Below are 24322 nucleotides of genomic sequence, written 5' to 3'. Positions count from 1 at the left end.
ATTGGCTGAGGCTCGGAGCCGGGCGCAGGGCGTGGAAGCTCCCGCCCTTCGCTGCCCCACTGCAGCCAATCTGAGCGGGGGAGGGCGGGGCCCGGCGCATTCCCGCTCTCGCCATTGGTCGGAGCTGTGACGGGGGCGGGGTGATCCGGCGAGCGGCGTTGGCAGAGCGCGGCGGGGTTTTGGGGCGCGGGTCAGCCGAGCCTCTCCGGCAGCGGTGCCGCCCGAGCCATGGCGGGCTGGGGATCGTTCTACCCGGGCGGGGGGCTGGAGGAGGAGGAGGAGGAGCAGCAGCAGGAAGAGGAGGAAGGGGCTGAGACGGTCGGTAAGGGCCCCCCACCCCCTCGCGGAGGGCAGCTCGGGGCCTGCTGCCTGCTTTCGAGGCTCCACGGGCGGAGGGGCCGCTGCTAAAACTGTTTTCCCCCGTTCCGTAGCGGACCAGAGGTTTTCGGGCCGAGACAGCCTCATCTTCTTGGTGGATGCCTCCAAGGCCATGTTCGAGTCCGACGGGGATGCAGAGACTCCTTTCGACATGACCATCCAGGTAGCGATGGATAAACTGCTAATTGCTAATGGCAAGACTTTCACATGCTTTACTGAAAACTATTTTCTTCTAATTTTGACCTGCATGCGTTTTTTTCAGTGCATCCGGAATGTGTATACCAGCAAAATTATCAGCAGTGACAGGGACCTGCTAAGTGTTGTGTTCTATGGTACAGAAAACAACAAGAACTCAGCAGATTTTAAGCACATTTATGTTCTCCAGGAGCTGGACAGTCCAGGTAAAGTGGTATGAAGGTTATATAAAAAGATGGAGTAAGAAATCAGTGCAGTAGCATTGTCAATAACTAATCTCCCCAAGAGAGCCATCAGAGAAGTTCTTGTTACTTAAATCCACTGTTGATAGTTGTTCTGTTTCAGGGCAAATCTGGGGGGAAACTTCCAAAGGGGTCCCTCTAGAAAGCAGATTCCCCTCCCCTTACTGGTTTGGGAAAAGATTTCCTTGGAGAAAAAGTGGAAAAAACCTGTTTATTTAACAAACAAGGTATTCACAAGCATAAAAAATGAATAATATTAAACAATAAAACCTCTTGCTGTTCTGAAGAGATGGCAAATTCAGAAAGTCCTTTTTGTGGGGTGTAGCTCGGCTCACTCAGTCTCTTATCAGTCCCTTCTGCACTGCAAAATGCCACATCCCAGGGGCCGGTGGGCCACAGGTGTGAACTCCCGGTGCTCTTCTTGGTTTTCAGTCCAGAGCAGGTTTGAACAGTTCCAAAAAAAAAACCAACCAAACAAAACAAAAGCCCGAAAAACCACAGTCTGGGGAACCTCTCTGCCTCAGCTAGCTAAGAAAAAGACTTACTAAAAAGCAAAGGAGAGCTCTCTCCCCCCGTCCGTGCTGCAGACAACACAGTCTGTGAGATAGAGAAGTGCAGGGGGGCAAGTGTAGTTTCTGAAAACAAACTGCAAGCTTCTTCTTTCCCCCTTTGCTCTTGGAACCAATCTTAAAGGTGCAGAACTTATTTCTGAGCTAAACTGATGAATGGGGATAAAATTCAGCATCATAAAGTCACTCCATGACAGTGGTGAAGATAGATTGAGATACTTATTGAAACCTTAGAAACTTCATGGGAGCCTAGCATTTTCTCTTAGAGTTGGTTCAGATCCTTTTCTATGACTTTTCATATATTTTAATATAGTGGCTTCACTTGCTGTCTGCTAAACCTAAGAGTATCTCAGTGGAACTCTTGAATGTCCCTCAGACAAGTGTGTGTCCATGCTAAGGCACCACAGATTCCAGCTGATGGAGAATATCCTAGAATGGCTGAGGTTGGATGGGATTTTGGAGGTCATCTTGTCCAGCCCTCCTGCTCGAGCAGTGTCAGCTAGAACAGGTGGCTCGATATGGTAGCCTTTTTGGGGTGTTCCATCTTCGATTTTCATAATGATTTCTGCAATTCTTGAATTTCGTTTTCTTAAGATTACATACCATCTGCTTGGGAACAAGTGCTGGTGGCTGAATGGGATAAGCAGTAGGGGAAGTGCAAAGAATACATGCTAGTGGTGACAGATTGTCTAACAGTTGAGAGTCTTCTGGGGGAATTTTGTCTACAACTTTTCATAGCAGCCTTTATCTCTGAGGACGTTTGATTTAATTTTCTTTACTAGGAGGTACAGGTTTAACGACACAGGGGCTTCTCCTGAAAGAATTGCACCTTGTCCTGTTTTCAGAACTTATTAGAGATCTGACAGGACTGCCGTAGGTTCTTCTCCCTTTTCTGGCAGACAATGTGTTTATAGGTCTTGCTTTTCCGTTTTCTTCCTCCTTTGCTGCTTGTCCTTTCTCCCATGTTAGAGGCAGTAGCCTCACCATGTGGATAAAAACAGCACAGGGGAAAGGTGGGTGTTGTTCTGATGCCTTGCGAGGCTACCTGGAACAGAGGCTAGACAGTGTTAAAGGAATAAAGGTATTTATTAAAAAAGCCTTCAAAGGATACACCTTGGCAGTACAAGAGCCTGGCTGAGGCTACACCCAAGATGGACACCTGGTCATGAGTTTTCACACTTCTGTAAGTTTTGGTCCATTTACATATTGGGGTTAATTGTCCAATTACAGCTTCAGGTTATGAAGTCCCATCCTCCCAGTTTGCACTCCTCAATTTGCTGTTTATACTTCCTGGGCCTGAAGCTGTAATGGTGTCCTTGGTTCTGGAGCTGGAAAAGGATCGTTTTGTCTAACTACCCTGTGAAGAGAACTTGCTAACACTTTATATGAAGTTCAGAGTTATATACCAATGCAGTACAGAATCTAGAAAATATGAAAGCTAAAACTTAAAGCATCGGTTCGAAAGGAACAGAATTGTGTATTTGCTGCCCCTGGAGAGCAGTGTGCTTTGGAGAAGGAAGAGATGCTATAGGTGGTTATTATGGAGTACATAATTATGAACATAGACATTAAAGAACAGATGAGAAAATGAAAATAAAATAGTAAAGGGAGAGGAAAACATTTTCAAATGCGATTTTGTAAGTGCAAAAGAATTTAAGTGAAGGACAAAGGAAGAAGCTCTGCAGAATGCAGTAGCTGAGAAATGAAAGCTTGTCTCCCATTGTAGAGTAACAGGAGAAAACAGAACCTGCTGTTAGACAGGTGGGAAAAGGAGTCCTAGCTGCGTTGAAGTAATCGTCAGAGCTGCAGCAAGGCTGTGGACACCTGGCCTGAATGTTGCTGTGCTCTGCATGGTGATCTGTGGGCTTCGTCTCTGTGTGGATTGTCTCTGATATGAGGGGCAAGGAAGGAGGAGGAGCTCTTCAACTTCCCAGCATGCTGTGGAGATGCAGGATGCATTTCAGGCTCCTCTCTTTTCTGTGGTGAAGCAGCAGTCTGCTGTGCCTCTGCAGCAGGTGCAGTTTGCTGCCTTTGCTGCTGAGCACTTGGCGTTAAGTCAATCTCTATCTGTTTCCCTTCCCCACAGAAAGAGCCCACATTGGTGCCAGGGTATTTTGTGTCCACTTGGCCCTAGCAGGTGCTTTCAGTGGTAACTGGCTTGTGAAACTGCAGATGTTAGGCCATGCTGGACAGTTTTCTCAGCCGGGTGTTGGAAGGACACTGCCACAAGAGGTGCTTGGGAACATTCCTTGGTCCGCTGCAAGGGACCTCTGGTGCGTACTTAGAAGAGCTTGTGGTGCTTCTTTCAGTATTTCTAATGCATGGGAATGCTATTGCCCCTCCAGGTGCGAAGCGTGTTCTGGAGCTGGACCAATACAAGGGAGACGAAGGACGAGCACTTTTCCAGGAGACGTTTGGCCACAACGCCGACTATTCACTGGGTGAAGCGCTCTGGGCCTGCTCAAATCTCTTCAGTGGTGTCCGAGTCAGGCTGAGCCATAAGAGGATCATGCTCTTCACCAATGAGGATGACCCTCATGCCAGTGACACTGCCAAAGCCAAGCTTGCCAGGACTAGAGCTGGTGATCTGAGAGACACAGGTCATTATTTCCCCTTTTCATTTTAGACACAGTAAACATGATGAATCTTTGCAGCAGATGTTAACTGCATTGCAAGTTTGTGATGGAAAAAGATGTAAAATCATTGGAACTGGGGGATGTTTCTCAAAGTTTCTAAACTAGAAATTTGTTTTCTAAGCTAAATTAGAATTTATGTTTTCTAATCTGGCATCCAGTAGCTTTCACTTGTTTTCTAGGATCTCTTTCTAGTTTGATAGTGTAAATGAGGATATGAGAGGGCCAAGAAAATAAACTTTTTTTTTTGTTATTGTACCATTTTCCCTGAAGGGAATAATAACACCAAGTTAACACAAAAGGAAAATTAATGGTTCCATTTTGAATTCACTGAAGGACATCAGCCTAGGCTCAGAGAGTAGACAGCATTAGTTCAACTGTGTAGCTGAGGTAACCAGTGTTTTTGGAATTCAGGAGATGTTCTGGATCTAGAAGCTGTGAGGCTTCCTTAATCCATTAGCCCCAAAAACTAAGAGGAAGGGGAATTTCTGAACTTGTTACTTACTCCCCTCTATGCCTGAGGTAAGATTATGTTTTACAGGAGCTTATCAGAGCCATTTCATATTCAATGCTGTCCAGATTCATAATTAGAGAGGAAACTTTTTCTATTCTGCATTGTTTTGACTGAAGTTCAAGAATGTGATTTGCCTCTTGCCCTAGAATCACTCCTTTCTCTAGAAGACTTCACATCTTGTACAGATGACAATTTGGAGCTTATTCTTACTTAAATTATTTGTGTAGATAGAGAAATCTGAGAGTGCTGAGATACATGCTGATGCAAGAAAAAAAAACAGTTTTTGATCCTGCTCCTGTCTCTTCCATTGTTTCTAGGTATCATCTTGGACTTGATGCACTTGAAGAAGCCTGGAGGGTTTGATATCTCTTTATTCTACAGGGATATTATAAATGTAGCAGAGGATGAGGACCTTGGGATCCAAACTAAAGAGTCAGAGAAACTGGAACATCTCTTGAAGAAAGTACGAGCAAAGGAGACAAAGAAACGGACTTTAGTCAGGTTTGTGCCTGGTTATGATACATCATTCAGCAGAGGTACCTGATGTTATTTTCAGACTGCATCTCACTTTCCTCTTCCTGAATGATTGGTCTTTAAAGGCATCAGTGCTTACATTCCTCAGTCTTAATTCTCCAGTCAAGTTTGGTGTTTCTTCTGTCGTTTCCAAGGATATTTGTGGATGAGAAGAGCAGAGTGGACCTTTTTTTTTTTTTTCCTCTGTGTGTTATCTCCTGTATTGAGCTTGGCCAGAAATGATCATTTGTTAAAAAAATAATACATCATTGCCAAGTACTTACCTAAAAAGCTGCAACATAAAAAATAGTTTATAGTGAAATCTGATTGGAATTAGGCTTTTCTTGCCAATACTAACTTTAAAAAATTAATCTGAATGTGAATGCTAGGTATTTTGGCCTGTTATTATATAGTTATATGTTGCCAGTATGTCTAGGTACTTGGCATGGATTCACACAGCCTTGATATTTCTAATCTCCTACTAAAAGATTAGAGATACTTGAGAGAGATTAAAAGGATCTTGACAAAGCAGATAGAAAGTATTTTTGGAACCACATGCTCCATAACATTTCTTTTTTTAGAGAGTGAGTTCAAAGCAGAATGATGTAGAAGCGCAGTAAGGGAATGAAATTCAAGGCCTATTTTTTTTTTCCAATAAATATTTATAAAGTATCCCAACCTGAGCTGTTGTCACTGGCATTCTTGCTCCTGCTCACAGCTTTATTTTCTTTTCTGGGCATGTTCCTCAAGTTTTCTAATAGCTGGGGAGGAAGAATCCCATACCAGTGATACCTTTTACAGGAGAGGAAGTAGCGTTTGTAGTAACTCACTGTTCTGCTCTCATAACTTGAATATTACCTCTCTTTTTAAACTTTTGCGTCTAATTTTTTCCTCTAATGCCTGATTTATATGGGGTTTTTTTTTTATGTCTGATTTATGTTTTCTTAAATCTTGGTATTGTTTGTCTTAGTGGGTTTTTTGGGGAGAATTTTGCCTTCTGCACAAACAGCTATGAGAATTCGTTGACATTACAATGAACATAATTGGGGTACCCAAATGGGGACTTGTCCTGTGCTCTGTTTGAGCATAGCTGCCCTTCTGTGAAAAAAAGGTCAAATAAATATGGTAAACTACTAGTGTTTAGATAACTTTTATGACCAGAAATGATGATATTGCAAGAATATTTTTATGCAAGTGAGATGACTCAAATGATAGTATGTTTCCGAAGATATATGTGATTTTGGGGGAGGAGAACAGGAGAAGGTCAGAGGAAATAACTTAGATGAGGAAGTGATTTTCTTCTGCAGTACTGATTTTTCAGACATCTCAGGTCTGTATCTCCTTTTTTACACAGGCTAAATCTGCATCTGAGCAGCGATGTGGTGCTTTCTGTTGGTGTTTACAACCTTATTCAAAAAGCTCATAAACCATATCCGGTGAAGCTTTATCGGGAAACTAATGAACCAGTTAAAACCAAAACAAGGATGTTTAGTGGAAAAACAGGCAGCTTGCTTCTGCCCAGTGACACTAAAAGAGCTCAGGTAAGATATTGATTATGTGCCTGCTTTTTCTTGTCTCTGTGATGTGTGAGGGAGATGCCAATTCCCTTGCTGCTTTTGTTTGTATTGCACTCTCAAGATGAGATACAGAAATATTTGCATCTGCATGCACTTGGGGACAGACGGGTTGTGTTGTGAGCTCTGCAGTGTGAGAGCGGGTTGTTTCCCTGGCCTGACTGTCATGGGAAGGCATAGCTGCTGGTGGAAGTGCTGTCAGGAACACAGGTCACTTCTTTGTGTAAGGCAGAACGAGATTGTCAGAGCCTGACCTTGTGTGACCTTGTGCCATTGCTGCTTGTGTCAACTTTTGATTCCTTAGGAATGAGTTTGGTCCACTTTGCTAAACATACAGGTGTGAGTCACAGGGGAGTTGGAACTGTTTTCCAAACAAAAGGCATGTTACCTTTGGAGTTTTTTGTATAATTTTTTTCTTTGTTTTGCCTTCCTGCCTGATAGTTTGTAAATCAAATGTCACATTCTGATGAGCTTTATTTCAAAACAGGTTATGTAGTTGCTAGGTATACTCTCACAAGTGCACTTTGTGTCTTCTTCCATGTTAATAGCTCTTAAAGTTGTTGTCTTATAATGAAGTATTAAGTCTATTTATAGTGGATATTAGTTTCTTGAAATAAAGTATAGGAGATAAACAGAAACCTGAGCATTAAGCCCTGTTATCTATCTTCAGCGGCTGGATTGTAATATGGTTTTGGTTTTTGTGATGCATGAGTGGTGCTACAGAAACATTGTTTCTCAGTCATTATTCCTGTCAGGAGTAGGCAGCTGACATGCATCTGCTGAAGCAAGTTTACAATTGGACAGCGCCTTTGAAAAAGTCTGGTCCAACCTGGCCCACAGCAAGACTCACAAAACCAGATCAGGTTGCTCAGGGTTTTTTTGGGACAGCTCTGAAGAACTCCAGAGATGAGATGTGACAACCTCTCTGTATCAGGGCTTAGCCATTTTCTTAGAAAAGTGCATTTTGCTTATGCTCAGGTAGAATTTCCCTTGGGATAATGGTCACAGGCTGTCACTTGCCATTTGGGTGTGCACTACTCATGAGGGTTTACACTGTCTTCTGTATAACCCCCTTTTCAGTAGTGGAACACAGCAATTGCATCCTCTTCCTGCACTTCCTGCCCTGTCCTGCCTCCTGGTCCCCATTTTTTTTATGCTGGCAGCCCCATCATCTGCTCTTCCCTGGTTTAGACATATGGGAAACGTCAGATTGTGCTGGAGAAAGAGGAGACGGAGGAATTGAAACGGTTTGATTCTCCAGGTTTGTTTCTGATTGGCTTCAAACCACTTTCAATGCTAAAACAGCACCACCATATCAGGCCCTCCCAGTTCATCTATCCTGAGGAGTCCCTGGTGAGAGGTAAGCGAAGATGGCAAGAGAAGATTTACCACCTTGCATTAGTGTAACCGGCTGATTCATCATGTGTTTGAGTGGGCATCATTGGATTTAAAAGCTTTGTCTAATTCAAAAACTTGCTAATGTTAAGAAGAACTGAATTAACTGTTTTTGCCCCTCTTAGCTGCAGATATTTTATGTTTTCTTCTGTAGCAGAAGAGCCAGTTGGCTTCATGTATATCTATCATAACAAGCAGCTAATTAAGCAATGCAGATGTAGTCACAAAGTACTTGTTTTAGCCATTCATGAAAATGAGGGATCCTAGTACCTGACAAGAAGGCAAAGATGGTTAAAAAAGCCCAAACAAAACCAACCAACAACAAAAAAAGAAAAACCTAAACCCCAAACCAGGGGAGATGATTGCTGTTTTTAAGTCCACGTCAGCTAGGAGTGGAAACTTGATACTCAGGAAGTATAGTTGAACTAACAGTGTTTTACAGGCTTGTAAAGAGAGAAGGCAAGCACATTTACAACTGCTTATTTTTGCCTTTTTGTATATATATATGTGCATCTATTTTTCTAGGAATATATCACAAGCTACACTAGTAAGAAAAAACCTTTAGCTCCTTGATCTAGCAGTGGATAAAGAGGGTTGAGTTATGACCAAAGGCCTTGTGGTGTCTGACTAAAGAAGAACCCTTATGCTTGCTTCTTTAACTGCAGTTTCCTGGCTCAACCACTTCCTTTATATGGCAGTCTTTCCCTGACCACCATGTCTGGTGAAATACAGCTGAGGCAAATGTGTGCCTCAGGAAGAGTACTGAATTCTGAACTCTCAGTGTTAACTTCCACAGAAGGTCTATGATGTGCTTCTGTTGTGATGTCCCACCAAACAGAAACAGGCTTGGTAGATAAAATTTCACAGTATTCCATTGCACAGGTGGTAGTGATTTCACTTCCTCCACCAGAACTCTCACTGCCAGTCAGGAGAGACTCACTAACATTGTCCATTTTGAGTCTTCTCCCTTCCAAAATTTGGGTTTTTTCCTCCACAGTATTGCAAGCATTTCAAGGAAGTCACAAGTTTTGAAACTGTAATATCTAGGCTTATATTCCAGAACAAAGGAGCAAAGCTATCAGTCTGACCAATCCACTCTTTCCTTTGCAGGGAGTACAGTGCTGTTTAATGCCCTATTGATGAAGTGCTTGGAGAGAGAGATGATGATGCTGTGCAGATACATCTCTCGCTGGAATGTCCCTCCTCGCTTTGTGGCCCTTGTTCCCCAGGAGGAAGGGCTGGATGAGCAGAAAGTGCAGATAGCCCCTCCAGGTATGGGAAGAGATGCTGCTTTTCCCTGCATGATTGGATGTAATGGTGTCCTGTATTGAGGGAAAATATTCTTAGTGCTACCCCAACTTAAAACTGGGGAAAATGCTTTCCAACGTTCCTTTTCTTCAGTTTTGTCACTGTAAGCATATGACGTTGAATCTGTTTTTAAAGCCCCAGTCACATCAGTGCTTGCTCAGGTATGACCTGACTAGAGTGTTTTCCTTGCCTTCTACCTCATTTTAGCACATTCAAATAACTGATGTAGAAATGAAAAGACTTCGTTTTCTGTTTCAAGACTAGACAGAATGTTTTTTCCTGAATTATGTTGTATTCTTGAATACATTGTAAAGTATTAAATAATCTCACATGTAGGGAGCCTCATGCCATTTCAGACAAGTGAGGAATGATTAGGGAGCATACTCATGCTGTTTTGCATTTTTTCACCTCTTTAACTGCAAAAAACATCTTCTGGGAGAATGTAAAGTAGGGAAGTAACACTGCTTGTGTACAAAGTGAAGTATTTCAGAATAATGTGGGCAATAACTTGATTTTCAAGCAAATCTTTTTCAAGCTCATACCCAGTAAGAGGTGGGAGAGGTGGACTAGTTGATGTCCTGCATAAAAAGCAAGTCACTGCTATCCAGCTCTTAGCGATGAATTTAGTCCGAATGTCTTTCACAAAGCCATTAGTGACACTGGTTACAAACATTGAGATAGGGATTGAATGTCATCCTGTAGGCACTTGAAAGTATTATGGATTGCTGTTGTTAACAGCAGAACAGCAGAACCGGTAGTTAGTTTGGAGTAATGAGACTTGGATAATAACCATGTTGGTCTTTCCCATAAATTATTTTGAGACCATGCTTCTATGTAGCTGTTGTCTTCCTCCCTCTCTTCTTTATAGGTTTCCACATGATTTTTCTACCCTACGCAGATGACAAACGTAATGTTGATTTTACAGAAAATGTGCCAGCCAGCCCAGAGCAGGTAGACAAAATGAAGGAAATAATTCAGAAGCTGCGGTTCAAATACAGGTACCTGGAGATAAATAGGGTGCAGGGGTTTTGGGGGGTTGGATTTCTTTCTCTATTTCATATAGAATTTTTTCCCATCATTTGCTAGGAAACTAACTACTGGGGACTTATAGGTACTTAACCAGAACAAAGGGGCCAAAGGAGAGGAGTTGTAGCACCTGGCTACACTCCTTTGGGTCTCTGGGAGCTTCTCTCTGAGGGGGATATGCAAGTTTTGGGGGCAGGTGTAGAACAGGGCTGGGGGCAGCTTCTGGCTCTTGCTCTCGGCATCGGAGAGAGGACAACCAGGCTGCTGCTTGCTGTGGGAGTAGTTCACTGACCACCAGCAAGTCCTTTCCTGGGAAATCTACCATCATCTGCTCCTGTGCCCTGGAATTCTGAGCTCACCTCCACCTGCCCTGCTGGGCTGCCCCGTCCTGCTGCCACCACTTCTTGGGCACTGCTAGAGGTTTTTTGCTACTCTGTGGCACTGCACTCCCCCTGCTTTGCCGGGACATCCCTGACATTCCAGCTATCATGGGCAGAGCTGCTGATACATGTCATCCACCAGCCCGGGCACCGAGGTCAGACTGCCCCAGGCTTTGTGAAACAAAGCCCCTAGAGGTTCCTAGTTCTGTTTATTCTTAATGCTGTAGTTGTTGTTGTTTGTTTGCCTTGTTGTACGTACTAGTAAAGAACTGTTATTCCTATCCCCCATACCTCTGCCTGAACGCCCCTTTAATTTTCTATATTATAATAATTTGGAGGGAGGGGATTTGAATTCTCCTTTCGGAAGGAGGCCCTGCCCCTCCGTAGCAGACACCTGTCTTTCAAACTAAGACGAGGAGGTGGCATGGGGAAGAAAGCACAACCATTGATTGCTCTGTTGCACACATTGTTCAGCTGTGGTGTTCCTGAAATGAGATTTTGATGTATTTTGATAGAAATTGCTTCTCTTTGCAGTAGCTTTGTCCAAACTTCATTCTTAATCATTCTGGATACCCAGGCACCACAATGCTTTACGTAGCACATTCTGGAGTTCTTCATAGAATCGCTGTTGTTCTCTGGGCTGTTGTCGTTTGTTGCAGAGATATCACATTTTATTGCAGTTCTGCCACTCTACAGCAGATCAGACCCAAATCATTTAAATTAGAGCACTTTAGAAAGAGGAGTTTGGCTTTTTTTTTCATTATAGCTGGGATAAATGCTAAAATGTACTTCTGTGGGAGATTTTTTCCTAGGTGTGTGGAAGCCACCATAACTGTTATTAAAGCATAATGCCACTATCTCCTTTTGCTTCATGCAACTTTCCAACTCTCACACAGCATTCTTATGTGGTTGATACATGATGGAATAGTGATTCAGCAGGTAAATTGTAAAGAGGAAAAGCAGTTCTGATGCGATGGATTGCTGTGTGGGAAAGAGGGAAGTTTTATTCTGAAATAAGTTGGTGGTAGATCTTAAGTGTTTCGTCTGTCTTCTTGGCAGCATGCATTTACATTTTGGGGGTTTCTTGACAGGCCTGACAGCTTTGAGAACCCAGTTTTGCAGCAGCACTTCAGGAATCTGGAGGCTTTGGCGCTGGATATGATGGAACCAGAACAAGCTGAGGATCTTACAAGTGAGAACTATTGGTGGATGTGAAGGGAGGCAGGGTAGGGGACTTGTGACTTTGTTAGCAGTCAAATATGTACCACTACAAACCCAAATGTCTTTTAAGAAATACTTCAGTTATGTACAGTTTCACTATGTAGGATTCTGGTTGTGCCCATTCTGAAATACTGAAACTTTATTTTCTATTGCTCTCACGTTTATGGTAGAGGAAAAATTGCTCACTTTACCATCCAAAATTAAAATTGAATCACTTTTTTCCAATGGTGAGAATTTTTTTCTCTGAAATTTCTCTCTTCAAGATTTTCATTAATATTTCAATCTGATAAATGGATCGAGTGAAGAGAATTATTCTGCTGGGGGCAGTGGTGCCACCTGGTGACTGGGAGAGTTTTAATGTGTCTTGACAGAGTGGGTCATCTGGTCTGACCTCCCTGCTCAAGCAGGGTTATCCTACAGCACATTGCACAGGGTTAGTTCCAGTTAGTTCTACAATTGTTTCTCCAGTGAGGGATATTCTACCACCTCTGTGGGTGACCTGTTTCAGTGCTCAGTCACCTTCCCAGTAAAGTTCTTCCTCATGTTCAGATGGCTCTTCCTGTGCTTCAGTTTCTGCCCATTGCTTCTTGTCCTGTTGCTCGGCACCACCAAGAGCGTGGCACTGTGCCCTTGATACCCTCCCTTCAGATACTTGGATGTACTGATGAGGTTCCCCTCTAAGTCATCTCTTCTGGAGGCTGAACAGACCCAGTTCCTTCAGACTTTGCTCATAAGGAAGATGTTCCAGTCCTTTAATCATCTTTGTTGTCCTCTGCTGGACCCATTCCAGGAGCTCCGTGTCTCTCTTGTACTGGGACGCCCAGAACTGGATGCAGCATTCCAGATGTCCAAACTCTTGATATTACCAAGAGCTGTAAATTTCTCATTTGGGAGTATCCATAATACAAGTATTTGCGTTTTTGCGTGCTTGCAGGACACTTGCAGACTAGTTATTACAGAAGCACGGTTGTTTCTGGTGACATTACTGAAGAGCAGTCAGACTTGTTAGCACCAATGCAGCTTTAAGAAGCAGGTGTTCTTTATTCCTGTGCTGGATGCATGAGGGGTATCTCCACCAAAATCATGCATCTCTAGTACAGAAAAAGCTGTTTGTGTAGGTTTTCCCAGAAGAAACATACGTGTGGTAATCATTTTTTCCAAAAGCATTGACATGTGTTAGTTCCCCTTTGTGCACATGTTCTTCTGTCCCGGGGGGTCTCTCTGGTAGTCATAGACCATAAAGTTACAGCTGAGCACTTGACCTCATACCTAGGCTGGTACATCTTTTGTGAGCCCCTTCTTGGTGAATGTTTAACATATTTCTACAAAACAAAGCGTTGTGTGGTTCCGTACACTAATGGTTTTGTGTATTGAGCATTGTATTTTTCCCATCAGGTGAGCTGATAGTTCATCTGGTAACCAGATGACCCACTGTGGTCCCTTCCCTCCTGACCCACTCTGTCAAGACACATTTAAACTCTCCCGGTCACTAGGCGGCAGCACTGCCCCCAGCAGAATAATTCTCTTCATTCAATCCATTTATCAGACTGAAATATTAATGAAATTCTTGAAGAGAGAAATTTCAGAGAAAAAAATTGTGTTTTAAGCATTGTATTTTTCCCATAGGTGAGCTGATAGTTCCTCTGGCAGCAGGGATGGCTTTGTAGACTTTCTTGTGATCACACTATTTCTGAGAGGGCAAATCTTTATCTTTTGCCAGTGCCAAAGTCTGAACAGATGTGCCAAAGGCTGGGTAACCTGGTGAATGAATTTAAGCAGCTGGTTTATCCCCCTGGCTACAATCCTGATGGGAATGCTGCAGTGCGAAAACAAGGTAAGTAATGGTGGTGCAGACACAAAATAATGTCTGTGTTCTGAAGCCTCTATTTTCAGTTTGTCTCATAGTTTAAAGAAGCTGCTTGTGCAACAACTCTGCCAATCTCTACAATGAAGTATTATATCCAATGCTGATTCTTAGAGAGTAGAGAATATTGTGGTATCCAGTTGGAAAGTTGCTCGAGTGACAAACTGCAGAGTGAAGTATAGGAAGTAACGTGGGTTAATGACTGCAGAATATGTATATATAATTTTAGCAACTGTCTGTTTTACAACAGAATAGTAAAATCACTCCAGTTTGTGTTGGTGAGGGAGCAGACTTTTATACATGGGCTGTTCAGCAAGTTCAAGATGGGCATCTAAGGGCTAAATGTGTAAGTAATGCTGAAGTCCTAGTATAATTTGGGAGTCTGTGAAAGACTGCATAAAGTGAGTGTCAGTTAGCTGAGCTCTCTTTGGAATCATTGCATTCTGCTGTCTCAACGAGAATCCCTTAAAAGTTTCATTTGGAGGGTGATGTTTTCATTAGAACACAAAGTTTCATACTCCAGTTAAGATCACTTCTATCAATGAAATACTGCATGACTTACATATTGACACCTGTTTCTTAGAAGAAAACATGGAAACTAGGTCTGTGAGTGTGTGGTTGTTAAAGCACCATGTGCTGATGGCCATTAACTATGGTATGTATAAGAAACATTAATGTCTAATTTTAAAACATTTTTGTGATCGAAAATGTATCTTTCTAGCTTCTGGTGGTCAAACTGAGAAGAGGCCCAAGGTAGAAGTCTCAAAAGATGAGCTAAGGAGTCATGTGCAGAAGGGCACTCTGGGCAAGCTCACCGTACCCACCCTGAAGGATGCATGTAGGTTTTTGGGGTTGAGGTGTGGAAGCAAGAAGCAGGAGCTCGTGGATGCTTTAACTGAATACTTTAATGAGTGCTCAGCTGGAGAGGAAGGCTCTGGTTTACTTCTGTCTGCTTAGAATTTTGATTGTGTTATGTGGGTGCTGCATGTGTTTAATCTTGCTATGAAAGAGATGGCAACTAAATGCTGCTCTGTCTAGTAGTGGAGAGACTTTCTACTTAGTTGTGAAACATCTCTGCAAAGTTGGATTCTGTTTACAGTAGCTAAAGGCAGAAATAAACTCCCTGTGAACTCAGGTCACCCACTGCACATGGACAGAGTTGTGCCTTGCTGGTTCCTTAATAAAGTTGGACCTTATCTTTTGCAACACCAACTGTGCCGTCACTGCATCATAAAGACAGCAGAACTCACTTCAGTATAAGAAAACACAGTGATCTGTGTTAATGGCACCACATGAATTCAAGCATCAGGTTGAGTCCGTGTCCTAACAGAGGGTATAAATATGTATTACTCTCCAAAATAGCCAGTATCAGTACTAGTAGTCAAATTGGGTTCTTTTCCACCATCACCATTACAAATATTACCAGCAGATCTTAAAAGAAAAAAAAAAAACAACATTACTGCGAAGCAGTATCCAGTCCCTTGGGCAAAAAGTTGGCATTTAACAAATCTGCACACACAGGTCTTCCATTTTTAAATGGTAATAGCAAAAGCTGGTTTAAAAATGGAAAACAAATTGCATTCCCTGGAAGGCTGCAAGCATTTATCCCAATTAAATTACTGAGATGGCATAGAGCTTTTCCACCTCTCCAAGTGAATATGACTCAGGCTATTGTGCAGGCTTCTGTACTCAAATCTGTGCTTTAAAAATAGAAGATTAGCAAGTTGTGGAGAGAGCCCTTGTTACGTGTACAGTATTTTTACTTTTTTAGTCATACTTATGAAGGCTGCAGCTGGATGTTTTGGGTTTTAGACTTCCATCCCTGGCATGCCCCACCTGTCTTACAGTGCAAGATGACTAAAATCAACGAACAAGTAATTTCTTTAGGAAATTACTAATTGTTTAGTGAAACTCTTAAACTGTCTACGGGACACAAACATGGGATACCTGGTGTCCATTTTGGTCTGCAGTGTTTTTTGTGTCTAGATTTCCACGTGTGGCTCACAAACTGTCCTGTGACCACTCTGTAGTGTGGCACATGTAGTAGAGCCAGCTGTGACCACCCTTCTGGCACTGTACTGTCCTAGCTGTGCCAGCACGCTGCTCACTTCTACCTCCACAATTCCTCAAGAGAGCAGCTGGAGCTCTGCAGTACTGACACTACATTACCTGTTACACTTCCAATCAGCCTGGATTAGTTATTTTTAATAAAGATTTGCCTAAGCATTTAATTTATTTTGCCCTTGGGCAAAGAAGTTACTGTAAATGCTTGTCCTAGCAAGGCTCAAATAGTGGAATAGTGAGACTATCCTGTCTGTAATTCTGTGAATTGAATTCTGCAAATACCCTTGTTAACATGTCTCTTGGCTCTTGCTAACCCTCAGGCACACTGTGTTCCAGGCTTTGGATGATTGTGGCATGTTTGTTCTAGGTTATTATCTCTACCTCCTGGCTTTGTTGTTGTTGTTGTTATTTTTTAATAGCAGCCTATCACATTAAGCAGAAGTTGAAAAAGGGATGGCGATGGAGTGCTTCAGAGCAGAAAGACAGTTTTGCTTGCTCAAGTATCCTTTATTTCTGCTCCTGGCGTGCTTTCTCTTACACCAGCTGTCTTGGTACAACAGGGCAAATTCTTGGCAAAGCTGTAGTTCCAAACACAACTAGCTCCACAGTCAGCATCAGCAGAAGGGAACAGGAGCCCTTGTAAAACTCATAGAGATAAAAGGATTCTTAAGTATTTATATCAAGTTCATCTCAGCAAGGATAACTGCTGTCAGCTATTTACAAAAATATACAAACATGATGTCTTCAGTCTTTCATGAGCTGACTTCATCTGCTTGGGGTGTACTTACTAAAGGTATGAAGTTAGTACCTCTGTGGAAACATTACAGGAAAATTTACTTTCCCTTCTGCTATTGCACCTAATGGAGTGTCCACGCTATTTTGATTTGGCATTCTGCAACAGATAACAGGTTTGATATTCCAATACAGGGGTTTAAACTTTTCTGATCAGAGCAGAAGTGGATTTATTATACAATATGCATTTAACTAAAACTAGGTCCATAAAACCACCACTAATCCAGATTGCCATTGGTGCTCCATGTTGCTTTTCCAGGACATGAGATGATACAGCATTCTCTTCTTGAGCCACATTAATTTATCTGAAAAATTACTTGTTCTCTTTTTCCTTGGCCATGACTTAAAAGGGTTCATCTTCAGTCAGGTGACTACAGGGCAGTAGCTAAAAAGCACTGCAGTTTTTAAAATTAACCAGATGTAGGGTACTCATCAGCCACAACAAGCTGCTCTCTGCCATGTCTTTTGTACTTAACTTCCCTAGGAAGCCCAACCTCAGTGGTAACAGTCTATGCAAAGAAAACTGACGGAGTACAAATTACTGCACTGCAATAGCCTTTAGGCAACCTGTGAGCAGTTTAGCTTTACAAGCAGAAACACTCCAGTTAGTGGCAAATACTTCACTAAGAGAATGACAATTCATTTTAGCTTTGCAGTGTTTTTATTTTTTCTTAAAAAGACAGTATTTAAAAATGAAATGAATGAGTTAAGAGAGTTCCCATTGTGTACTGCTCTAAGATTTCTGCTCCCCATGCATCTCTTAGAGAAGTCTCTTGTCGTGTTTAAAGAACAAGGGCTGTGCTATGCATTGATCTTGGCTCCAGCTGCTGCTACATAGTAGCTGCTGCCTGCCTTATACCTGCCTGTGCTGCTCCATCACTTTTTGACTCCCAGCAGCCTTAACCCAGGGAACTTTTTCCTCAGTAGCCTAAACCATTCAGAAATGCAGAGTTACTCACACCTGCTGGAGGCTAAAGCTTAGCAGAAATACTGCAACACAGAGAAAGCTGACAGGTGGCTTAAAAAAGCCCTGAGCAGGCAGACAGGAAGACAAGGGGGGGACTATTTTTTTCTGTACTTCTTTTGAACATAAAATAGGAAACACAGTTGTACAGTCACTTTTCAAGAAATAATACAACGAGAATGAATGTGTTGGAGTAGAATAATAGAAAAGTGGGGGGATAGGAAGCAGAAACACTAAGAAACCATTATTAAACAAAAATGTGGCATTTCAAAATGAAACATTGATATCAAAACTATCATCTCAACTGATGCTAAACATAACTTCCCCTAATTTGCACTTTTCTATTTCACACGCACACTCATGGGCACTTAGACCAACAGTCTTTCTATAGCTTGCTGTACAGACTGGATCTGAGGCTTGAGCTGTGATCCCTCCTTGATGGTGATGGAGCAGGCGATGACAGGCCGGGAAACACCGCATGCCCGGCCCAGGGCTTGCTTGGAGCGCACAAACACGTAAGGGACGTTCTTGTCCTCACAGAGAAGAGGCAGGTGCAGGATGATCTCCAAGGGCTCTGCATCTGCTGCCATCACAATGAACTCTGCTATCCCTCTGTTCAGTGTTTTGGTGGCTGTAAAAGAAACTAGAGTGTCAGTCGAGGTCTTTCTGGAAAGCACATGTAATTGTAAAACAACTTCAGGAGATGTTGGAAGTGGCATCAGTGGGAAGAAGATTTAGTGCGTGAAACATGGGTTCTAAGAGATTACTGAGTTTCTGTCCTTAGGGATTGTGGGTTTTTTACAAGTTTGACCAGGTGAAGCCCCCCAAAAAATGTGAAGGGAGCTACTATGTGAGCAGGTTGCACTAGAGGTACCTTCAAACCCAACTCTTTTATGGTTGTGAACTGGTTAGGCATCTGGTAATCCCAGTGCCATACCACTGCATGCATGATTACAAACCACGCACCAGAAACACAATTTGGAAATCTACCAGAACGGCATATAAACGTCAAAAAGATTACAGCTTAGTTCTGTCCCTGAATATTGCTAAAGCAACCTTGAAGGAGGAGAAAAAAGACACACACCTGCAATAGCCAGATCTGTATAAAAATGAGTGATTCACAGCTACAAAGAAAAGACAATCTCTACCCATGGCATCTCACAAAATCCTTGTTATGAATTGTAGTACGCTTTTCAAGATGCAAGTCTCACCTTCATTGGCTCCCTTGCGTAGCTGCTTATAGTTGCAGGATTGCTGCACAAGATCCAGCAGTGTTTTGGTGAGCTGTGCATCAGCCAGCGGGTAAGCTTTGGGGTTCACTTCTGCCTCACTCTAAAAGAAAAAGTAGGGAGTATTACAATAGGAGCAAAGGAGGCTTTGGTCCCATCAACAGTGCACAGGCATCATGTCCACCACATATATTAATTTCTGGAGTCATGTCTCATCTGCTCTGCCCATATAGAAGAAACACCATTGCATTTTACTCTTAAAAGAGTAAGGATTCTTAGTGTGTCAAAGCAAAGGGGAAAAGGTAAGAAAAATATGCTTTACATATAAGTAAAGAGTGTATCTACTCACAATCTACACCCTACAAACCAGCAGCAGCGCACTTACGGGGCAGTCTTCAGGCGTTTTATACTACAAGGACTACACAAAATGAAGCACTTCAATGCAAATTAACAGACTAACAAAAAATTTGAGGAAATCACCAGAAGAACACGTATCGGGGTTATTTCTGCAAACCACAAGTGGCTTCTAAACGCTAACACAGGCAGCGGGGTGGCACAGCAGCGAGGTCACGGGCGGTGTTAGCACCGGCGCTGGCAGAACCGCGGTCTCCGACCCCCAGCACGGCGCGGGGGTGACCGCAGACACCGAGTCCCCCGTCAGCGGCTGTCCCCAACACCGCCAGCCCCCCGGGCCTCCTCCCGCTACCGGCCGCATCCCTGCCCGCCCGCACGGCCTCCACGTGCTGCCCGCCGCGGAGCCGGAAGGCGGCCTGCCTCTAAGCCTGGCCCTCCGAGGGAAGGGGGGTAGGAAGAGAAGAAGGAAGAATGGGAGAAAAAGGAGGAAGAGGAGGCCAGGGCCCAAGGCCACTCACCATGGCCGCGGCGCGGTCGCTGCTGTCGGCCTGAGCGCGCTGCGCGGGAAGAGGCGGGAGCGCGGCTGCGGCCGCCGGAAGGGAGGCGGGGCCGGGGGCGGGGCCGGGGCCTGTGCTGGGGCCGGGGGCGGGGCCGGGGGCGGTGCTGGGGGCGGTGCTGGGGCCGGGGCGGGGCCGGGGCCGGGGCGGAGCCGGCTTCTCCTCGGCGGGCGGCGGTGCACGGCAGCCCCGGCAGCGGCCCATGGCGGCGGGGCCGTGCGGAGATCACGGGCCGCGCTGGGCGCTGCCGCTCCAGCCGTCGCTCTGCCTCGCTTGCGCCGTGGAAATCCTTGGCGACGGCAGCGCCTCGGTGGGCAGCGCCTGCCCCGCCACCCCTTCCCGTGTGCGGCTGGGCTGCCGCCCCCCCCATTTCCCCAGCGTGCCCCGCCCCGCTGGCTGGGCTGCCGCTCTCCGGCGCTCGGTTTGAGGCCGGGGCCCGGCCGGGGTGGCCCTTGGCCAGCCCTGGCGCCTCAGCACCCGGGCCCTGGCGGCCCTTTTCCCCTCAGGGGGGTGGGAGCAGCGCGAGGGTCGGGCTCAAGGCCTAACGGGCTGCTGTGTTTGGTCCGTAGCTGGTGCGCAAGAAGCACGTCCTCTCCCGTCTCCAGGATGCCCTGGCCTGGCAGGCGCCGACAGTCGTCCAGCTGCTGGCGCCAGATGAGAGGGTGTGCATGCATTTGATAGGAACCCTCTTTGGTAAGAGCTCTGCTGAGGCCTGGTGCAGCAGCTGGGAGGAGGCAGTTACCTTGTGTTAAATACATGTGAAGCTTCCCCACTTTTGAAGCAAAACGAAAGGGCAAAAGAGTATTGAGGTGCCTACCTCCATCCTATTACCGTTAAGTGTGTAATTATTTCCTGCAGAAAACTGCTTGTTACTGATACAGAATAGGTTAATTAATTTTCTCATTCCCCAAGGTGCAAGATTGGCATGTTTCCAAAGCTCTTGCAGTTTTCCAAAAGTATCTTGATGTATCTGTAAAGTCCTTCTGGAGAACAGGGAATGCCTGGCATTTTACTCTTTCCTGAATGCCCTCCATTCTGGTCTCATGCCTCTGGAATTCTATGAAGATTCGTACAGAAATCAAAGTGTGAGCTTAAAAACGTGTTGCAGGATTTGATATCGAATGTACAAGCCACAGATCTATGTAGTGGGGTTTTTTTACACCATCAGTTTACATTTGTAGAAATCTTTGTTGCTGCACAACTAAAACCTGCTGCTTTCTGGTGAGTCAGCCTCAACAAAATAGTGTTCAGCAGGATGTCAGAAACTGTCTTTCTAGCAGGTCTCTGTGATCTTGAACTTCTCTTACTGGTTTCTGTTTGCATAGCAGGGAGATATCTTTGAAATGTCTAAAATCTTGATGGAGAAGAAATAATGGTCTAAATGAGGGATCAGTAAGGCAGGAAGGGAAAGGTGGAGGGTAGAAATAAGAGTGCCTTCAAAGAGCAGATACACCAGATTCCTTTAATTCCACCATCTCATTTGCACATCGCCGATAGTTCTTGTTCTTTAGGGAAAATTAACCTACAAGTCCCTGTCCCTGCCTTGACACACTGAATAGTTCAAACAGTTGATTGCCCATAAATTGTGTTGTGCATGTTTTGGAAGCAGTTTTGTTAGAAACAGAACTTTATGCAGTTTTTATTCTTTTAATTGCACTTTTTTTTTTTTTTTAATAGTGTGTGCACACATAATCCTTCAGAGTAGTGGAAAGAGTGGTGATTGTGGCCAGTTCAACCTAACACAAAATACCCTAGAAGACAGGGGTGCTGTGCTTGCATTTCAATGCTCTTGTCTGCTTTAATAATTCTCTAAGAAGAGAATTCTCTTTATGATTGGGTGGTTTGAGGACATCTTTGAGTTTTACTCGGTGTAACTCTGAGAGCTGTTGGATTCCCAGTCCAAGCTTGGGGCTACAAACAATGGCGTGTTCATTTTCAATAGAGCTTGGATGAACCAAGGATTGTTTGGTGCAAGAATGTAAGAGGGACCCCCCAAAAGTTTGAGCAGAGCTGTGGAGGAAGTATTAATAGTGAATTCAGGAAAATACACTATTTTCCTGGAGAAATAGTGGAGAGAGAATATTGGAATAAGCACAGGCAGAAGAAAGAAGGTTTAGGGAGGTGGAGTGTGGAATGTTATGTATGAGGTGGTGTATTTCAGATAAGCCTGAATTTCATGCAGCTAATATTGTAATGTTCAATAATGCTGTATACAAATTTTTCTAGAGTTACTAAGGATTGGGCAGATGAGGCAGGAAATAAGTAATTTCTTCACCTGCCATAACATTGCTTTAATTGATCAAAATTCTGAGACATCATGGAGCCTTCAGAGGGGAGGTAGTTTGATTTGATGTATTGAAACAAATGATTTAGTGTGGCAGAAGTGGGGATCCAAGCCATATGCCTGATGCTATAGGTTGGGAGGGGCTGGGAGGTAGAGTTTCTTGTCTGCTGGGTTGTAGTAGAGTGAGACAGTGGTTTATTTTAATATATCAAATCTTATGCTCTTGTTGTAAAATTTACTTGTGAAGTGATGCCTTCAGGTTCAATTTAATGTTGGAATGGTTTCCAGATGATTTAAACCTGGTGTTCAGATTTGGTTTCAGGTTTTTCAGTACTGTGGAGGGAGAAGACTGTTCATAGTAACTGATAAGAATGGAGGACACAAAGGACAAAACTCAGAGCTGGGCTTTGACTTCCATCTTTTTAGGGTGTTGTTTCAGATGTATAATACTGGATACACACAGTGATATGTGGTGGTGGCTGCAGTTACATATTCCCTGACATAGGTGGAGCCATTGACTTCAACTCTGAAGTACATAAAAAATTTGCAAGAGAACCGAGTGTTTCATGTGTCTGTGTCCTGCTTATGGAGGCACCTTTTGCCATACTCCCGGAGAGTGTCCACCCTTGTCTGACAAAATCAGGCTGGTGTCATGTGGAGCAGGGAAAACATACCAGTTCTGAAAAAAAGAAAAAAAAGGCTCTTTTTAACAAGAAGAAATTACAGCACTGGTGGTCAGAAGCAAGAATGAGTTCCATGACCTGTTGTTTATCTTGTAGGGATGTTGCATTCTGTGGAAGATAGCAGTGCCCTGAACCTGTTAGTTGAAGGTGAGAGACAAATGCCTTATCTCAATTACTGGAAGTTTGTGAAGGAAAGATTCTGTCTGGTCTGATACTTACAGTGGGATGCTCAGCTTCGACACAGCTTCAGTGAGGAAGACCATATGTTATCCATGCAACAAAAATGAGTGGTCTGCTCCAATACTGGGGGGCAGGGGAGTGTGTGTACGTTTAAACATTTAAGATTTCTCTCACCGGTTTTTTGTGTGTCATGAATTCAGATGGGTAACAGTGCCTCAACTTTGGCATCTTCAGACCTGACTAAATTGGCAAAGCAAATGGAAATCTATGGGATCTACCACTTTCTCCTCAGGAGTACAGGGTATTTGTGATTTAGCTGTACAGGCAGTAGATTCCTCTTTGTGAGCAGTCACTCATTTGAAAACTGAAGGAAGCATCTGCAGGGCTGACAAAGGGATCTCTGCAGTCCAGTTAACTCTGGGCACCTCTGCTGAGTCTAGCAATATCAGCAGTGCAATGATGCATTTCATGTCCAGCTGTGAAAAATAAAATGACAAACTTCTTCCAGAGGGATTTTAGTTTTCAGACACTTGCTTGAAATGGGGTTGAAAAGTAGAGAAGTCTTTCTGTCATGTTACTGGTCTGTTGAGAGATGGATGCTCTCTAACAGAGCAATTTTAATTAGTGTTGCCCAAGTCTTGAAAATTTTTTAAGTTTCTGAGAGTTTGAGGCAAAAAAGGGCTATTAAACCATCTATAAATCACCTTTCTCAGACATGCTTCTGTTGAGATGTGTACCTCTGTAGCTGAAGTAGTCTCTAGTATTGCCTTGAATATACCAAGAAATGGTGAACCCAAAAGTCTCTGATATTTCTTTTTAGAATGCTTTCCTAGGATATGAATCAAAAGTGTAGGTTTTTTAAATGAGTCATGCCATGACAGCAGGCTATATCCAAGACAGCCTTACCAAATCCTGTGTAGAAATGTGTGCAGTGTCTCAGTAAAGGGGCTATTGCCAGAATTTTATCTGCTGAACATTCAGGTGCCAGTTCTAAAAGTATTGGAAGAGGAACTTTGCTTCCTGCAACTGGCCTGCTGGTATATGTGTGGAGGCACAGGCAGCCTGCCAGCATCAGGCAACTCCCTTGTGATTTTGTTAGGGAAACCCCAGGTGATGTGTTGCCACTGCCTGGCAAACATAATTTCTTGCTGATTCCTCTTATTAGTACAGAGCTGACAGAGTGCTTAAAGTTTCAGTGAACCAATAATAACAGCATTTACTTGGGGCTGAGGAGGTAAACAGCACCACTCTGGTGACTGGTGCCTTGCTTTCTGGTGAGGTGTGTGGGATAACTGCAGTGGGGAATGGCTGATAGACTTCACCTACCTTAGGGACAGTTGAAGGAGGGCCAGCAGCTGAAGGAGGAGCTCTGAGTGTGAATCTAAAGATCCTCAGCAGTTTCA

The 24322-nt window shown here is 43.8% G+C and overlaps 3 protein-coding genes across 6 annotated transcripts in view; 2 read left to right on the top strand and 1 right to left on the bottom strand.

Moving 5' to 3' along the window:
- Positions 1–151: 151 nt before the first annotated feature.
- XRCC6 (X-ray repair cross complementing 6) lies at positions 152–15330 on the top strand. Of its 4 annotated transcripts, none has more exons than XM_066183606.1 (12): positions 152–322; positions 432–541; positions 641–779; positions 3730–3984; positions 4849–5032; positions 6399–6585; positions 7810–7879; positions 9124–9285; positions 10190–10319; positions 11819–11919; positions 13669–13782; positions 14534–15330. In XM_066183606.1, exons 1-12 carry the CDS (start codon positions 229–231, stop codon positions 14767–14769), a joined length of 1782 nt encoding a protein of 593 aa, XP_066039703.1. In that variant the 5' UTR covers positions 152–228; the 3' UTR covers positions 14770–15330. The 4 variants fall into 4 exon arrangements, with proteins under 4 accessions (XP_066039703.1, XP_066039702.1, XP_066039701.1 ...); XM_066183605.1 differs by having other exon boundaries at positions 7810–7978; positions 10247–10319; XM_066183604.1 differs by having other exon boundaries at positions 7810–7978.
- Positions 15331–16362: 1032 nt separating this feature from the next.
- Positions 16363–19813, bottom strand: SNU13 (small nuclear ribonucleoprotein 13). The gene is made up of 3 exons (XM_066183608.1): positions 19734–19813; positions 18844–18964; positions 16363–18263 (listed from the first exon to the last, which is right to left on the bottom strand). The coding sequence occupies exons 1-3, from the start codon at positions 19734–19736 to the stop codon at positions 18001–18003; spliced, it is 387 nt and encodes a 128-aa protein (XP_066039705.1). The 5' UTR covers positions 19737–19813; the 3' UTR covers positions 16363–18000.
- A 161-nt stretch (positions 19814–19974) lies between these two features.
- Positions 19975–24322, top strand: part of MEI1 (meiotic double-stranded break formation protein 1) — a 38476-nt gene continuing 34128 nt past the window's right edge. The window contains 3 exon segments of the mRNA XM_066183596.1: positions 19975–20082; positions 20342–20465; positions 22836–22886. Coding sequence (XP_066039693.1) covers positions 19975–20082; positions 20342–20465; positions 22836–22886 — 283 coding nt within the window.

This window comes from Chamaea fasciata, unplaced genomic scaffold (genome assembly GCF_029207755.1).
Source record: "Chamaea fasciata isolate MVZ Bird 193981 ecotype frontalis unplaced genomic scaffold, bChaFas1.0.hap1 SCAF_5, whole genome shotgun sequence".
Lineage (NCBI taxonomy): Eukaryota > Metazoa > Chordata > Aves > Passeriformes > Sylviidae > Chamaea > Chamaea fasciata.
Note: the sequence above shows the minus strand (reverse complement) of the source record. Positions and strands in the feature narration are given on the sequence as shown.

Coding starts and splice junctions, on each gene's coding strand:
- XRCC6 (XM_066183604.1), top strand. CDS start 229: ATGGCGGGCTGGGGATCGTTCTACCCGGGCGGGGGGCTGGAGGAGGAG. Junction 11,920..13,668: donor ACAAGCTGAGGATCTTACAA/GTGAGAACTATT, acceptor ATCTTTTGCCAG/TGCCAAAGTCTGAACAGATG. Junction 13,783..14,533: donor TGCTGCAGTGCGAAAACAAG/GTAAGTAATGGT, acceptor GTATCTTTCTAG/CTTCTGGTGGTCAAACTGAG.
- SNU13 (XM_066183608.1), bottom strand. Junction 18,264..18,843: donor ACGCAAGGGAGCCAATGAAG/GTGAGACTTGCA, acceptor TTTCTTTTACAG/CCACCAAAACACTGAACAGA.